The sequence below is a fragment of the Eretmochelys imbricata genome, chromosome 2 (assembly GCF_965152235.1).
Source record: "Eretmochelys imbricata isolate rEreImb1 chromosome 2, rEreImb1.hap1, whole genome shotgun sequence".
In the NCBI taxonomy this organism is placed as follows: Eukaryota; Metazoa; Chordata; order Testudines; family Cheloniidae; genus Eretmochelys; species Eretmochelys imbricata.
The window spans coordinates 79,660,900-79,678,650 of record NC_135573.1 but is presented as its reverse complement, the minus strand read 5'-3'; the positions used below and the strand labels follow the sequence as shown (position 1 = coordinate 79,678,650).

The 17,751-nt window shown below is 42.6% G+C and overlaps 1 protein-coding gene across 2 annotated transcripts; it reads left to right on the top strand.

The window, feature by feature from the left end:
* The first annotated feature begins 3,136 nt into the window (after positions 1 to 3,136).
* Positions 3,137 to 16,942, top strand: PSMA8 (proteasome 20S subunit alpha 8). 2 transcript variants are annotated; one of them, XM_077809044.1, is made up of 7 exons: positions 3,137 to 3,262; positions 8,915 to 9,041; positions 10,789 to 10,913; positions 11,810 to 11,932; positions 13,250 to 13,369; positions 13,470 to 13,532; positions 16,666 to 16,942. In XM_077809044.1, exons 1-7 carry the CDS (start codon positions 3,161 to 3,163, stop codon positions 16,753 to 16,755), a joined length of 750 nt encoding a protein of 249 aa, XP_077665170.1. In that variant the 5' UTR covers positions 3,137 to 3,160; the 3' UTR covers positions 16,756 to 16,942. The 2 variants fall into 2 exon arrangements, with proteins under 2 accessions (XP_077665170.1, XP_077665171.1); XM_077809045.1 differs by lacking the exon at positions 3,137 to 3,262 and adding an exon at positions 3,438 to 3,526.
* Positions 16,943 to 17,751: the final 809 nt, after the last annotated feature.

Here is a 17,751-nt window from a genome sequence, read left to right as displayed (position 1 = left end):
AGATTGAGAAAGGGAGCACAGCCCATTTCTTGTGATCTTATGAGTATTGGTAAAAATTAAAAATTCACAAAGCTTTTATGCCGGTTTGTACTGTCTTACAGGGAAATCTCCCAGGAAGCCTCAGGACTTAGAGACCCCAAAACCCATCCATTAACTGGGAGATAAAAACATATCCCATTGATCTAGGAGTCTGAGTTTTTACTGTCGGGGGTTCAGATCCAACAGAACTTGGATCCAAAGATGTATCCTGGGGGAGGAGCATGACCACTGGAGAAGCATGGGACCCACAGGAGGTGTAGGCACCTTTGGTGGTTCTGTCCACCCTCTGTTGTTTCTTGAGTTTGAATTTAGCATGTTATTGTGTTATGCATTATGAGGCATGATCTGAGATGCCCCATAATGCATAGCATGTTAGCATATCAGATTCAAACACTAGAGGCAGCAAATTTCAGGAGGGCAATGTATGAGGCCTACCTTTGAAGAACCAAAGCATCACAACTTGAAGCAGCTGCAGTGACACTTCTAACCCCCTTATCCGAGGAAAAAAATATTGTCCCCCACACCCGTGAGCTCTATAAATGGTAGTGGTGATGACTGGATAGAGCATGAGCGCCCACTGTCCATACCATCCTTGCAGATTCTTCTTCTCTCTTTATCCTGGAGGTTCTTGCCTCCCAATATGAGGCTGCTTTCATGGTTTAACTCTATCCTATTTGTTTGACCTTTTGGTTTTCTACTCTTCAATCCACTTTATTATTTATATTCTCTTTATATTACTTCTATTTTAATCTCAGAAGGATAATCAGAGCTGTATAGTATTTTGGGTATTTTCACACTGTGCTCTTTGGTTATGGAACTTTATTTATATACTACAATCTAAGAATCACCATATATTATTTTTTGGAGAGGATCTTCAAGAAATCTATGTCATTTGATAATAAATGACCAGTAATAAATGGTACAATGAAAAACAAAAACAAGGAATACATAGCTATGTTTGACCAAAAATAGATTGCAGAGTTGATTTTATCAGCATTAATAATCATTGGTGCCATTTCTCTTATATAGTGCCTTGGTGACAAAAAAGCACAGAAAAGAAACAATATATTAATAATTCTGCAGATATGCTCTGAGTATTACTGTTCTTGAAAGCAGTTTGGAAAATCCTGCTCTGTAACTAAAATCTTGAAATGCTGAATGTACATTTATTATTTTCCATTTTAGAAGTCTGTAGATCACTTTATTTCCCATTTTCATTATTTATACAAAATTCTCAGTATTAATTATTATGAACCTGATCCTGCAACCAGATCTGCAAAGATGGATAAAATTGCACAATTAGAGTATAAAATGTTATCATTAGTTATAAGTGACTGAAAATAGAGGAATTTATGAAGGATTATAACGGGGATCCTTTCCTTCTCAGCCCTCCCTATACACAATATCCAGAGGTTCACTCTCAACCTGAATCTAGAAGTGCAATATATTAACATGTAACAAGCTTTAAAAAGGAACCACAAAAGACTTACATAGGATAATCATATCCCATCAAAATCTGTGCTGTGCCCCTTGTCCTTGACCTAGCCTGTGATAACCCACCCATTTAGTCCCAGCAAGTGATGAGATGGTATGAGGATGAAGTCATTTAAGTCAATGGGACTCCACCAGGGCATAGGATTCACTGAAGGATTGAAGTAAAAGATTCTGAAAATGCAAACACTTGTGCCTGTGCTTAACTTTACTGCTAGCTGTAGTCCTGTTTTCAGTGGTAGTGAAGTTAAGCTCATGCATAAGTGTTTGCAGGATCAGGGCCAAAATTAGTAAAAATAGCTAGAATATTTACAAAATTCTCTTTTCCTTTCTCTGGCCCAAGTTGCCAGCCTGGACTGCACAAATACTTCTAATAGGCAAGCAGGTGAAATGGTGGGCTTTCTAAAAGATGCCACACAAAAACAAGCTTAAATATTTTTTCTTTTCAAGCAATGTCTTCTTTAAAATAATAATGTAGTACTTTTTATCTTTAGATCTCAAAGTGCTTTACAAGATAGGTCAGTACCATTATCCCCATTTCACAGGTGGAGAAATTGAGACACAGAGAAGTGAAGTGACTTGCCCAAGGTCACCAAGCAGGTCAGTGGCAGAACCAGGAATTGAACCAAGGTCTCCTAAATCCCAGTCTGGTGCCCTTGTTTGCAGATTTTCAAGTAACACTATCAAAGTGTCAATGCAGAAATTGGCCTCAATCCTACAACTGGAAAAACAGGGCTCCCTATGGGCACGGGGCTCAGACTCTGCAGTTCCAGCTGGAGGACTAGGGTAGTGCCAGTAGGTTTCGGGAATCGTAGGAGGAGGTGTTTCCTTGTATATGGTACTTGTGCATCTGGGAAAGCTACAGACAGGAGCATTGCAGTGGGGAATGTGGGATACATTTCTTAACTTCATTCAAATGCATGGGACTACAGAGGAATAGACAACTTTTTTAATGGGGAGGGAGACTCTAGAGGTAAAAAGGAACAGAACGGCTTCTGAATATCACTCTAATGAGGAGCCAAAGTTGGTCAGGTGATAGCTTTCATCATTGGCGCTTTGGCTGGAGAGCAAGCCAAGCCTTCAGGCTGCCCAGGGCTCTTCCTGGGGTGACCAATCACAGCTATTCCCTGTCTCTCTGATCTCCTGGGGCCAGCCCTGCTCTAACAACCCTGCAGCTTTTGTCCTATGACTACACGGGTCCACTTGTAATGAAGTGACACTAGTTTCCAGTCTCCCCCACAGTGTTTCCTTTGCTGGTTTGTGCAGTCCCGAATGCCTGGGGGCTCTTGGCTCTCCAGGCCTGTGGGCGAGGAGAGCTCTGAGGAGGGAAAGGCTCGTTTACTTTCCAAAGAGCCGGGGCCTGTGCCCTCCCTCTGAAGACAAACGGGCACGCTGCGGCCCTGGCAGAGTCAGGCCGTCTAAGCGTGAGGGCTGGCTCCAGCAGTGAGCCTGCCTGCGCCCCCCGCGCCCGGCCAGCGCCCAGAGCGCCTCTCCCGGCCGCTGGCGCGCTCCCTAGGCAGCCGCCTGCCGGCCGGCCCCACAACAGCAGCCAGCCAGCCCGGAGCAGCAGGTGCGCGGAGCCGGAGCGGGAGCGGCGGCCGGGGCGTCCCCAGCACGCCGCAGGAGGAGCATGGCTGCCCGCTATGACCGCGCCATCACCGTGTTCTCCCCGGACGGGCACCTCTTCCAAGTGGAGTACGCCCAGGAGGCCGTGAAGAAGGGCTCCACGGCTGTGAGTGCGCCCTGGGCAGCCGGTCCCCGCGGCAGCGCCCGCCCTGCCTCCCCGGCGCCTTCTCGCTGGGCTGCCAGCGGGGAAGAGAGAGCCCCGTGGCAACTGACCTGCCCCCAGAGTGAGGGTGGGGAAGGAAAGGAGGCTCCCCATCTCCTCGGGGTGTGATAGGGAGAGACCCCTATGGGGAGGAGCTGGAGAAAAGAGAGACTCTCCTCCTCTGGGGAGGGGGCCAGAAGAGAGAGACTCCTCCACGGTGGAGCTGGGGTACGGAGAGACTCCCTCACGGGGGAGGCTGGAGAGGGAGAGACTCCCCCATAGGGGGCTGTGATAGAGGAGACTCTTCCAGGGGCCAGCAGAGGGAGCGACTCCCTAGGGTGGGGGGTGGACAGAGAGGGAGAGACTCCCCCTGGGGTGGGGCTGGGCTAGAGAGAGACTCCCTTGTCAGGGAGAGTTATGGTTTTGTACGCCCATTGGAGCAACACGACACACATTGGTGGTGTGACCGGCTGCCCCCAGTACATACCAAGAGACTGCCCCAAACTATAAGGAGAAAGGAGCTGGAGGCTCCCTCCTGGCATCAGGTTTTGATTCTCACTGTTGCTGCTTGGGATGGAGGATGTTGTTGGGGTGTGTTTCAAAGTGACATTTACCTTTAGGAGCCTTGTGCCATTTAAAAAACAAATCAACAAAGGCCTCTCTCCATGCAGTTTTCCTCAGAGCTCGTGATACCAGCTCTGGTTGGTTTGCTGCAGAAAGGGAGAGTTTTTTAATAGAAGCCAGTAACTTCATGGCACTGACCCCCACTAAAAATGAGGGAAGGTGCCTCTACGGATGTAGTAAACTAGGAGATGCCCAAACTGTTTAGCTGTGGGACCCATGTGGGCAATTTGCCAGGAGCCCAAGTGGCACCCCAAATATGCATAAAACAGAGCAGACAGCCAGGTTGTCTGTAATATGCAGAGGTGTGGCCTGCAGGGTTGATTGGTTTTAGCATGCTATCCTCTGGCTTGATTTGTGTCGTGGCATTGAGTATATAGACATACGGGAGATCCAGGCTTAGGTAATGACAAGAAAATGTTGATTCAGGTATCCCACTCACAGAATAGGTGACTCCTTACCTAGTTCATGACTGCCTAGAAGGAACTGCTTACACACTTACAGGGCTAGATGTGATCATGCAGAAAAGTCACAGAGATATCAAGCTCTAAAAGAGACAGACATCCTATAGTGTACTCACAAAAAGACCTTCACTACAATCTAACCTGTTGCCACTTGCATCAAGATAGAAAATTACATGTTAGAACTTGTAGTTTTCAGGTTGCACATGTGTATTAAGTCTACGTTGTAGAATCATGTGACACACATTTTAACCACCATGCAAAAAGAGTTAGTTAAAAAATGTGGAAAAAAATAAAACATTTTAGTGTTTTCTTTGTTTAAAGAAACTGCAGTTTTTTTCTGCTAGCCCCCATGTTTAGATCCATTCTGTAAGAAAATTTAAAGTATGGCTCTACTCTGAACAATTATTCTGTAAAACTACCGTTGTGACGTTCTGTAATTGTCTGTCTCTCATGCACTTCCATCTAGTATTTGCTGAACTTACAAGTAAAACAATTATTTTTCTTATTGCCAGCTCTGGAAGTTTAGTCTGAAAGTCAAGTTGGGTTCTTTCTGGATATCGTATTATCACCAGTTTAAAAATTCTGCAATTAGAGCTTGATTAGTTATTTTGTTCATGTACATGGCAAAGTAGGATCATGCTCAAGTTACTTGCACACCTATAGTAATTCAGCTGTACTAGCAGGAGTAAAAAAAGTAGTATTTTTATCAGTAATGTAAATAGATATAACTGAGGAAGAAGATGACCTTTAACGTAATCATTTTTTTTACCATAACTGCACTGTAATAATTTTTTCGATTTGTAGGGAAAAACCTTTTTGTGACCCAAACAACATCTATATCAAAATAGAATTCTTTTTATCACCCAGTGTGTAGAAAATTGTGTTTGTGCACTCACGCATGTGTGTGCGCACACACACACAAAGTCCTTAATCCTCGAACAAGTTGTGCACAAGTAGATCTCACTGACATGGATGCAGGGGTCTGCTTGCATAGAACAATTTGAAGGACTTGGATCTTTAAATCAAGAATAAAAGGTGTAATGAGAAGATGGAAATGTCATAAGAAATCATCTATAGAAAACGCTCAACTAATTAAAATGTCTTGGGAAGCTGCAACAAATAGAATTGATGGACATACTGTCACTTTTTAAAGGATAGGCATTTTTACAGTGTGTATTTTTAAGATGCAGTGAAGGTATGAGACCACTGAGTATATCTTTCCTCAACATTCTAAAACTCCAGCTTATACCTTCATATTTTTGTAATGCTTCCTACGTTTGTTATTGTGACCTTTTACCTCATGTGAAATTGAGCTATATTTGTGTCTAAGGGTGACACAAAATGTCAGGAGAAGCTTGTCATTGGTTAGAATGCAGCAAAGGTTTAGTTTTGGGAAGGTGATGGGGGATGATATTGGAATGCTTGTCGCTACTGAGTTATGTAATGTAAGGGACATGAGGTTTGGGGGCACTTTGCACTCTGAGCTGCTTTTCTTGGGTGCCAGTGGGAGAAGGGAGCTTCTGGGATTGAGGCATCTCCATGATTTCTGCTTGCCTTTCCCCACCCCACCTCCTCCAAAAAAAAGAAAGGAGAGCATATTTCTTCTGTTTGTTTGTCCTCCCCTGCTGGGGGAGTGGTACTGGTTTTTGGAAGCTCTGTCTTGGAGGAGTGGATGTCTTTGAGCTCTTTGACTCTATCTTGGGACCTAGCAGCTCCTAAACTCTGTTCCTCTGCACACCCTACTCTGTCTTTAATTCATGTTCACCTTTAGATACTCCTGGGGGAATTCTGCACCACTGCACGTGTGCAGAATTCATTTCCCCGCAGATATCTTTGCTTTCTCGCAGAAAAGTGATTTTCTGACAGGGAAGCAAAGGGAAGCTGCAAGAGCAATCATGCACCACTCCCTAGCTTTGCAGGTACATCATTTCAGGTACCCGGAAAAACCAGTGAAGCAGTAAATCACCACAGGTCTGGAGACACCCCAGCTAGTGGCTCCTACCCTGAGCCAGGATCAGCGTCTAATCCTGGCTGGGCTGGAGGCAGTAGAGAACGGGATTTCCTCTTCCCCTGCAAGAAGTTGCTAGGGCTGCGTCAGACCTACCCCCAGAAGCCTCCCCCAGCTGCAGGAAGTTCAGCATCCTCCCCTGCTTCCTGCCCCCATTGCTCCTCAGCTGTGTGTGGAGGGGTCACTGTACAGGGAGCTGCTCCCCCATCTGCCCAAGCCCCATGCATCCAGACCTCCCATACCCAGACACTCCCACCAAGCCTCACCCCATACACTCAGAACCCCCCAGCCCTCCATACCCAAACCCCACCTCATTGAACCTCAACCCCTACACCCGGATCCCCCTGTACCCAAACCCCACTGCTTCTGGACCCCCCATCCCTGCACCCAGACCACCCCCCACTGAGCTCCCTGCACTCAAACCCCACTCTGAGGAGCCCCACCTCCCTGCACCACCCTGAGCCCCCACATCCAGACCCTCACCCCACCGACCCCCAACTAGATGCACCCAGACCCCACCAAGCCTCACTCCCCCAGCACTGGGATTCCCCTGCTGAGATCCCCACACCCAGACCCTTCTGCTGAGCCCCAACCACCTCACCAGGAAGCCCCTGCAGAGTCCCATTGCCCCTGCACCTGGAACCGCCCTAATGAACCTCTGTGCATCCAGATCCCCCCACACCTAGATCCCCCACTGAACTGCCTGTACCCAGGTTGTCCCACAGAGAATCCTCTCACCCCACACCTGGATCCCCTCACACTGAGCCCCTGCACACTTGGATCCTGCCTGGTTGAACCTGCCTGCCCCATGCCTGGCGCAAAGGGACAGGCCCCTAGGGTATTTCTGGGGCAGGCCCAGCCTTGTGCTGTGTCAGGTTCAGGTGCAGCCTGAGTCCTGGGAGTGGGGAAACTGAAGGCTGATCTCTCACCTTCATGCAGTCAGTGGCCTGTGCTCCCACCTGCCATGCTGGAGCCTCTGCATTTATTTATCGACAAATAAAACTTGCAGAATTTTACAGTATTGCATGCAGAATTTTTAATTTTTTGGCACAGAATGCCCTCTGGAGTATTTAGAGCACTTGGAATTCTGACAGTGATTCAGTCATCCAGGGAATAAGTGCTGATTAGAATGGGGAGAAAATACCCAGTAATAAATAAAAGAAAGATAGAAACAAAGCTCTCACTCGATACGGAGATATTGAAAATTGTCTCCGCTATTACAATAATGTCAGCCTTTGTTGCCCATCTCTCCCATTCTGCCCCTTATGCATGGTTGGAGCTTCCTGTGAACATCCACAAAGAATATATTTATCCTTTTAAAAACCCCTCCTTAAAACTCTCTTTTGCCATGATGCCTACAAAACAATCTTGACATCAGTTAGGCAGCTGGTGTGCTGATACTACAGGTTGTCATGCTGCCCAATATTGTCTCATTGGTTCCTTCTGCTCCTCTGTCTGTCTCACGGTATTCACCTCTTGTAACTTATACTTAGATTGTAAATTCTTTGGACAGTGATTGTCTTTTTGTTCTGTGATTGTACAGCACCTACTACAGTGAAATGCTGGTCTGTAACTGGGACTCTTGGGTGCAACTGCAATACAAATAATAAATAAGACATCCACAGTTTCTTAGTATGGCAGCATACCCACCATACCATCTTCATTTCTAACAGAGAGTCAAATATTACTGTTTTTTACTTATTGAGTACCATCGCTGTGGAGACTGTAACAGTCTAAGGGTATGTCCACACTATGAAATTAGGTCGAATTTATAGAAGTCGAATTTTTAGAAAGAGATTTTATACAGTTGATTGTGTGTGTCCCCACTTAAAACCATTAAGTCAGCGGAGTGCGTCCACAGTACCGAGGCTAGCGTTGACTTCTGGAGTGTTGCACTGTGGGTAGCTATCCCACAGTTCCCGCAGTCTCTGCCGCCCATTGGAATTCTGGATTGAGATTCCAATGCCTGATGAAGCAAAAAACATTGTCGCGGGTGGTTCTGGGTACATGGCGTCAGGCCCCCATTCCCTCTCTCCCTCCGTGAAAGCAACGGCAGACAATCGTTTTGCGCTTTTTTTAATGGGTTACCCGTGCAGACACCATACCACGGCAAGCATGGAGCTCGCTCAGCTCACCGTACATCTCCTGGGTGTTGGCAGACGTGGGACTGCATTACTACCCAGCAGCAGCTCATTGCCTTGTGGCAGCAGATAGTGCAGTACAACTAATAGCCATCCTCATCATCTCCTGGGTGCTCTGGCCGGCCTTGGTCAGGTCAGTCGGGGTGCCTGGGCAGACATGGGTGCTCCTGGCAGATCTCGGTGAGGTCTGCCGGGCGTGCGTGGGCGGACATGGGTGCTCTTATTCAGCAAAGAATTAGGCATATACATAATTTCATTCTTATAGCTTGGGGGCTTAAATGTAAAGTGTCATTCTTACCCTAAGTATCATAATATCTTCATTATATTGTTAATGATGAAAAATGTTTCTAAGGTTAATTATTTTTTTATGATGACTTAACAGGTTGGAATTCGAGGGCTGGACATAGTTGTATTGGGGGTAGAGAGAAAGTCTGTTGCCAAACTTCAGGAAGAAAGAACTGTGAGAAAGATTTGTGCACTTGATGATCATGTCTGCATGGCTTTTGCAGGTATTGGTTATAGAGTTATTGCTCTGTGGAGCATCTTATTGCAGATATATGTTGTACAAGAGGCCTTTAAAGATCTGTTCCTAGATTTAAGAAAAAATATTACTGAGGTGGTCAGGATAGTTCAGGAGACTGGTAAGGCTTTGCTTTTACATCATAGGTTTGAATGTAGTGAACAGAAATCACGGCCTAATGAAGTTTTTTTTTCAGTGGCTGGTGGGAAATAATTTGGTCTTTAGAAAATTCTGAACATTTAGGGATTTTTGATTGACGCTTTCCTTTTTTTCCCCTCTTGTTCAGGTAGATATGTAGATCGTTAGCAGTGATGTGGCCAGTTGGAGCAGCAAGCTGTCTGTAGGCTGGCTGCACTAGCCTTAAACAGACCAAGGGAGAAGAGAACACTGTACCTGTGACTCCATCCCCAGAAAAAGAAATTGGGTTAATATTGGGGAAAACCCCATAAATATGGGGGAGACATTATGGGACTGGAAAAGCACACCTATCCCATTCTTCTTCACTGTGTCTGCCCCTGGAATCACTTTCTGAGGGTAGGGAGAGAAATACCCTCCCATGCATGAGACAGCAATGGGGGGGAAGGTGCACGTGTGAACACCTGTTGCCCGCCCCCCCCACTCCACCAAGGACTAGCTTGGGGGACATATAGACAAACATCCCCCTTCAGAAAAGGTTGGGGGAAGAAGAACTCAGCGGTTTGTTTACATATTTGCAGCTTCCCATTCCCTCCCTATTATTGCTTGCAGGGAGAGAGAAGAGAGGGGACCACAGAGAGACCCTGGAACCCCTCTTTTTAGGCTGTGGTGGTGCTCCTTTCAGCTCTCCCTTCCCTTGTTTATTTTAGGGCTACTGTAGCTTCTATAGCCTGCTCCTGCTAGGCCTGAGTGCCTCTGTTGATTATGAATCTGCCTGAACAGGGTGAGACTTCTGCCTGCAGAATAGAAGGAAAAGGAAAGGATTAGTTAGGGGTCCTTAAAATTTCAAAACACATGCACGCGCATGCATGTACATACACAGAGCATAATTAGTCATTTACACATCCTAGCCCTTACTGTTATAAAAAGTGATAAATGAATAAAACTGCTAGGGTTTTTATGGAAGATTCAGCAAGAACTCCTTAAGATGTCCATTTGCCTCAATAGCTCTTTAGTGCCCACCTTGCTGCACCATTTTTTGTATGAGAAAAGAAGAAGTGTAATGTAATTAGGTCCTGAAACACTTGTGCATGTGTTTAATATTAAGCACACAAGTGCCCTCATTGACTGTGTTTGCAGGATTGAGGTCTGCAGGATTGATTAGAGTGGAAAGACATTTTGAAGAGGACATAAGGATGTATTTTATTCTAGAAGAAGGTGTAACAAGTTTTGGTTGTCACTTGACCCACTTGATAATTTAAAGATACACTGTCAATTTAAATTTAGCTTCTGTCTCAAAATGTCTTGCCTACTACTGTTACAGGCAACATGGAAGATTATTATAACTAAACAAAGTAGAGAACAATATTTTTTTATCTTTATTTTTTTCTTTCCTTCTCAGTTTGTTTGCTTTTGTGCAATTGACCATACTTTGTGAACGGTCAGTTTGCCTTCTGTAGTCAGTCTCAGAAAGAGGAAAATGACTTTCACAAGGCAAGAGGGAGAAAAAAAAGTAATTCTTCTTAAATGATACATGTATTGTTTCATAAAGAAAGAATATTCACTGTGTTGTAACATATTTGATAATTATGATTATGTAGGTCTGACTGCTGATGCTAGAATAATAATTAACAGAGCCCGTGTGGAGTGTCAAAGCCATAAACTTACTGTTGAGGATCCAGTCACAGTAGAATATATAACACGCTATATAGCATCTTTAAAGCAGGTAAGTATCTTACTTAGTGTTGTTAGTTTTCTGAAGGGGCCTTTAGATAACACTATTTAAAAACAAACAAGCTGCTTCTATTTCACAGCAGTAGAAATAGAAGCCAGGTGTGAGATTGCCAGTAAAAATGGGAGCCTGGTTAAATTTTCTATCACTGGACTTCTAAGAATGCAAATAGTGTTTGAAAGAAGTAGTACTAGTATTTTCCACAAGAAAATAGTTTCCATAATTAGCTTTTCTGTTTGGCGGACCACCTGCAAATATCGCTCCTGCTCTACTCTCATGTGCTGTAGTCCCTTTCATACATTTCCTACCTTATTTGGAAATAATATATTATTGTATAACAAAAGTTAAGATAAAACAAATTTTAAAAAGCTTTTTTCAGATCAGTACTAGATAGTGTGAAGTGCTAAATTTAATGCAGATCCTTAATCTCAGAATGTCCTCCTTCATATTAGTGGAACAGTTAGGAATAGTCTAATCAATCATATGTCTATGGGGAGATGATTGTTGAAATCTGCTAATAACAGTACCCTGCACCCTGTTTGCAGTAGCTTCATATGTAAAAATATTTAAGCAATATGTTTATTTTTAAATTCCTACAATTAGTTTAGACCTAGTTGAGAATAATGTACTTCGTGTCTCACTAAAAGCCAAATTCTGCCGTCAGTTACTCCTGTGCAAACTTCACTAGGGTTGTGCCAGTATAACACAGAGCAGAATTTAATCCCAGAATATTTAGGAATTGCATTCTCCCAGTGGTATGTTGTTATTAATAATCAGTTATAGGTTAAATTGCTGTGTAGAGTCTTTTCAGTTTTATGCTGTTTCATATGTACTAGACTGATAACATTCCATGAAGGTAAAAATGTTAAAACTTTACATCTTGTTCATAGCGCTATACACAGAGCAATGGACGTAGACCTTTTGGTATTTCTGCCTTGATTGTGGGCTTTGATGATGATGGTAGTCCCAGATTGTATCAGACAGACCCATCTGGTACATATCATTCTTGGAAGGTAAGTTCCAACTTAATTCATAAATTGTATTATCTTAGTGCAAATATTTGCATAGGCAGTGTATCTCAATGAAGTCTGATGTTGCATGTTGTACTATGGATTCACATAAACAAAGAATCTGTTCCATGCTTTCAGAAGGCTAGTTACAGTTGTTTGAGCACCAAAGCTAATTGAGGGTACGTTTACACTGGAATAAAAGACCCACAGTCCAGTCATGGTTGACCCAGGTCAGCTGACTTGTTGCAGGGCTAAAAATTGCTGTGTACGTGTTCAGGCTCAGGCTGGAGCCAGAACTCTGGGCCCCTCCCTCCTCGCAGGGTCCCAGAGCTTGGTCTCCATCCCAAGCCCAAACATCTGCATAGCCCCACGGCCCAAGGCAGACGAACTGGGCTGGCTGTGGGTGTTGAATTACTGTATAGTTAAAGAATTAGTGAATCCACAGCAAAAATAAGAAAATAAATTTAAAATATATACAACAGCAAACATATTGCATGGTGATTGTGTGTTCGGTGTCATCGATTATGAAGAGATAACCTCTCCACAGTGAATGTTGAAACCAGATTCCATTATAAAGCCCTATTTCAAACTCCCCCTCTCCTTTTAAACTTTCCCATGGGAAAACGGAGGCATGGCCTGAAAATTACCATATCTACTCTGAGAGCAAAAGAACATACAGGAGAGATATTTAAAGATAGTGGGTCCAACCTTATGAGTTACGGGTCATTTAAAAACTACCTTACTTTAAATTTTATTTGTCTCCCTTTTGCTCAAAAACAGCTTGTTACTACTCTTTCAAGCTTTCTATTTCCATTTATAGGCATCACCTAGCCCCTTCTCAGCTGGGTCTGATAATTGCACAGGACTGCTGGCCCCAAGCCCTTAAATGGGGAGACCACCCTGTTATAGCAAGGAAGTCCTAGCGTGGTCAATTTATGGAAAAGGGGGTTCTGGCGTGAAAAAGCTTGAGAACCACTGTTCTAATATTTTCATGTCCTCAGGTGTTACAAGAGCTAGGACCACTAACGATATTTTCAAAGTGCTTCAAATTAACAAAGTTTATTATGCTGTTTTGTCTTCTTTCCTTAAAAACGTAAAGGCCTGGAAATCTTGAAAATGTTGTTGTATTCCACATGGAAACAGTGAAATAAAGTCTTTTCTGCCAATATTGCAAAACCCAAATCACATGTTACATAACGATAGTGGGGGAATTGCCAAATCAGTATCGTGTGAGAAATGTGTGGAGACCAAATGAGTTTGATTTGGTAAAACAAATTAATGTACATCATGGTGAGATACATAACTGTGTGTCTTCTACAGGCAAATGTAATTGGTCGCAATGCTAAAACTGTGCGTGAATTTTTGGAGAAGAATTACACAGAAGAAGCTATAGCAACTGACAAAGAAGCTATCAAATTAGCAATAAGAGCTTTGCTAGAAGTATGTAATCCAGTAGAATGCATACAATAAATGCTTTCAGAAAAGCTTGTTTTTCTTCATTTTGTAACGTACTTGTAATGATGTTTTTGTTGTATACTAGGTTGTCCAATCTGGTGGAAAAAACATTGAACTTGCAATAATAAGGAGAAACCAACCACTGCAGGTATGAGTTATTGATTACATAGAAATAAAATGATGATTTCTATACAGAATCTTCTGACAAAAATTATTCCAGTTTACGTCTGTGCATTTCAACTGGATGTATAAAGTGTCCCTAACATCTGGTAAAACAATATTATGTGACTTCAGTTGTGTCTCTGTAGATTGATTCTGTGAGTTATGTAGTAACTGCTGATAATTTATATTGTACTATAAGAAGCTGTGTTGGGAACATTCAGTGCAGGAAACTGTTCTGGGAACATATAAAAACATACTTTTCTGGTTTTTGTGTGGGAGACATTATCACGTAGCTTACATGGCGAGACTCATAGTAAATTTTGATATTGTACAGTTCTAAAGAAGCATTTTTGCAATTTAATATTTCTGGCAAACATTTTGTGACCCTTTTTGTAGCTGTTATTACAGTGGAAAAGACAGACACCAGGCATGACAATTAAAAAATAAGATTTCCATAGAGTATTTCCCTTCTTTTGGAATAAACAACTCCATTCTTCTTCATATATTACCCGCATAATAGATAAGTGTACATAATCTCTTTAAGCAATTTTAACTGTTTGAGTTGTCTGGAATTTTAGTAAGATGTGATATTTAGTACTTAGTCCCAAATGACAGAATTTCTTTGGAATATTGTAACTTTTCATTATTTCTGCTGCATCTGAAAGAAGTCCAGTTCTAGAATAAATTCTTGGCAATATTGTCAAAAGATTTTGACTTTTAAAGATAAATGGTGGTGTACACACTCTTGGAATAAACGCATCTTCTACAAACTGCATTCATCATTACACCCTTAGCAGTGTATCACCACTTCCTGCAGTAACACCCACATCCTGTAGACTCAAGTTCAGTAAACCTTTACGTCCATATATTGCTGTCGTGAATTCTGTATGCACAGGGTGAATCGAATGATGAATTGTCAATTGAAGATAGCTGGCTAGAATTTTAGCCAAAATTACATATGTGCTTTATCGAAGATAGAGTGATAGGAAAGACACCCTGTTAGGACAGGTTTATTTCTGTGAAGCCCTGGAGAGGTGGAGGTGATAGAATCATAGAATTTAAGGTCAGAAGGGACCATTATGATCGTCTAGTCTGACCTCCTGCACAATGCAGGCCACAGAATCTCACTCACCCACTCCTGTAACAAACCCCTAACTTACGTCTGAACTACTGAAGTCCTCAATTTGTGGTTTAAGGACTTCAAGGTGCAGAGAATCCTCCAGCAAGTGACCGGTGCCCCATGCTGCAGAGGAAGGCAAAACCCCCCCAGGGCCTCTGCCAATCTGCCCTGGTGGAAAATTCCTTCCCAACCCCAAATATGGTGATCAGCTAAACCCTGAGCATGTGGGCAAGACTCACCAGACAGACACCCAGGAAAGAATTCTCTGTAGTAACTCAGATCCCACCCCATCTAACATCCCATCACAGGACATTGGGCATATCTACTGCTAATAGTTGAAGATCAATTAATTGCCAAAATTAGGCTATTCCATCATATCATTCCCTCCATAAACTTATCAAGCTTAAGTCTTGAAGCCAGATATGTCTTTTGCCTCCACTGCTTCCCTTGGAAGGCTGTTCCAGAACTTCACTCCTCTGATGGTTAGAAACCTTTGTCTGATTTCAAGTCTAAACTTCCTGATGGCCAGTTTATATCCATTTGTTGTTGTGTCCACATTGGTACTGAGCTTAAATAATTCTCCCTCAGTGGTATTTATCCCTCTGATATATTTATAGAGAGCAATCATATCTCCTCTCAGCCTTCTTTTGGTTAGGCTAAACAAGCCAAGCTCTTTGTCTCCTTTCATAAGACAGGTCTTCCATTCCTCGGATCATGCTAGTAGCCCTTCTCTGTACCTGTTCCAGTTTGAATTCATCCTTCTTAAACATGGGAGACGAGAAAGTGCATCAACTCAGCAGGAGCTCCCCAGGACACTTACTTCTGGGAATGCAAGGGAAATGAGGACACTGCCTAACCCTTTGAAAGAGCAGGGCATGTACTTCATAGATCAGGGGCAGCCAAACTGTGGCTCATGAGCCATGTGCGACTCTTTTACAGTTAAAGTGCGGCTCGCGGAGCCCCTAAGTCCCCCCATTCTCCACCTATGGGGTGATGGATTATGGGCTTCTCCCCAGCTGGGGGTCTTGGGGCTTCAGCCCTGTGAAGCGTACCTGCCATGGCTCGGGGCTTCAGCAGGAGCAAGGCTGAAGCCCCGAGCCCCATCAGGTGCCTCATGCAGCACTAAAGCCCTGAGCCCCAGCAGTTGCTCCCCGGCTCTCGAACTTCTGAAGATTGTCATATGTGGCTAGGAGGGTCAGTAAGTCTGGCCATCTCTGTCATAGATAAAAGTGGCCCTTAGTATTCTTCCGTCTGTTATGAGGGTGGTAGAGGCACCCTCGCATAGACATTTTTTTCCCCCAGTCCATAAACATGGCTTTAATTCTTATATTCGCTATTTTCTTTCAGTGATATTATATGGATTTCTAACACTTGTAACCAATCTGAAGGTTTGGATAACAACATATTTATAAAGAACTAAGAGGGTTATTAGATAAACCATTTGCCTTTAATTTCTGGTAAGAGTCTATTAGGATTTGGTTCCAGCTGGAGGTCTGAGTGAGTGTCCACAAAACTCATTTAAATTGCTAGTGGACAGCCCAATAAAATGAAATCCTCACACACAATTTGACAGAATTGCCAACACACAATTTGACAGAATTGCCAGTCTGTACTGAAGAAGCCTAGGTTCATGCCAGTATAGTCACTAAATTGCCTTCTGCCATTAAAGTTACTAGAGTAGCTCATGGTACAGCTATCTCACAATATCTGGCCTGTGAATTTACTTATAAGGAAAATAATCATCCCTGGCAGTCTCTTAATCTGCCAGGTTTATAAATGCAAATCTGTATAAACACACACCTTGACTTCAAAAAATTAACACAGGTTTGGTTCTCTCAATTTGTGTCTCAGATGGGAGCTTTTGAAACTTTTTTTTTCAACACTTCAGGAGTAAGTTTTGGAGCTGTGAAATGTAATTGAATCTGTGGATTAAAAAAGTGTAGATGGAATCCATATTAGTTACACTTTATACAATTCTTTGTCCTATGTTCCATTTCAGATTTTTAGTGCAAAGGACATTGAATCACAAGTTGCAGAAATAGAGAAGGAAAAAGAAGACTCTGAAAAGAAAAAGAAGAAAAGTATTTAAATCCCAGATAAATGCTGATGGCTGTTTATTAAAATGTTTCTGAAGTTTTAACAAATACTAGCTGACCACAATATTTACAGCTGCTGAATAAACTTGTCTCTTTCATTATCAAATACTCTAGTTTTCTGAATCCTGTCACAATTACAAATGTGCTGGTCCTAATGTGCTTGTATTTACTATGGTGTGCAAACAGGCAGGTATTTGCACCTTACCATTCCTCCATTTATTTATTGTTTACATATTCAGCATTAAAAGGCATTGTCAAACTTCCTGTAAGCAAATTATCTCCAAACTATTGGTGAATCTCTGTACAAGATATAAAAGGTTTCCAAGTGTTCAATTTTTTCTTATGTAACTTTTTGCAAGTTTGATAAGTTTGTGTTTACATAGTATTACTGTTACATATGGAATGCAAATTAAGAATTCAATAAAGTTCTGATTTATGTTTCGACTGTTTAATTTATTGTGTTGCATTTTCCAAAGCATGTTGCACTGCTAGTCTTTCTCTATTGTAGATGGCACAACACATTGAATTGCACCACTGTTTGAATGATAGAAACACCTTTCTCCTATTAGTGGATTGTACAGGATAGTGCATGGTATTTTTCTTAATGTATTAGTATTATATTCAGCTTTCAAAATTTTAACTGACAAAGCCTATCATTTATTGGACCAACTTCTGTTCTCCAACAGAAGTTGGTCCAATAAAAGATATTACCACACCCATCTTGTCTGCCTAATATCCTGGGACTGATATGGCTACAATTGCACTGCATACAAAGCCTATCATGTTAGTACTCCACTAAATATATTTGTCGCACTGTTAAACATTTTAGTGCAGTGCACCCCTTCTCAGGGGTATTTTTTAATTGAATCTCTCCTACCCTTGCAGCCTTTCAGTTGCCTAGTTTCTCTCTCCCTACCCATTATTATTTTTCTTCCTCTCTCTTCCTTCCTTTATCTTATCTCTCCCTCAGTTTCTCTCTTTACTTACTC

What these genes read in the sequence shown, in the direction of transcription:
- PSMA8 (XM_077809044.1), top strand. Translation starts at nt 3,161, where the DNA reads ATGGCTGCCCGCTATGACCGCGCCATCACCGTGTTCTCCCCGGACGGG. An exon ending in ATATAGCATCTTTAAAGCAG is followed by an intron (nt 10,914 to 11,809) that starts GTAAGTATCTTA and finishes TCTTGTTCATAG; the next exon opens with CGCTATACACAGAGCAATGG. An exon ending in GGAGAAACCAACCACTGCAG is followed by an intron (nt 13,533 to 16,665) that starts GTATGAGTTATT and finishes GTTCCATTTCAG; the next exon opens with ATTTTTAGTGCAAAGGACAT.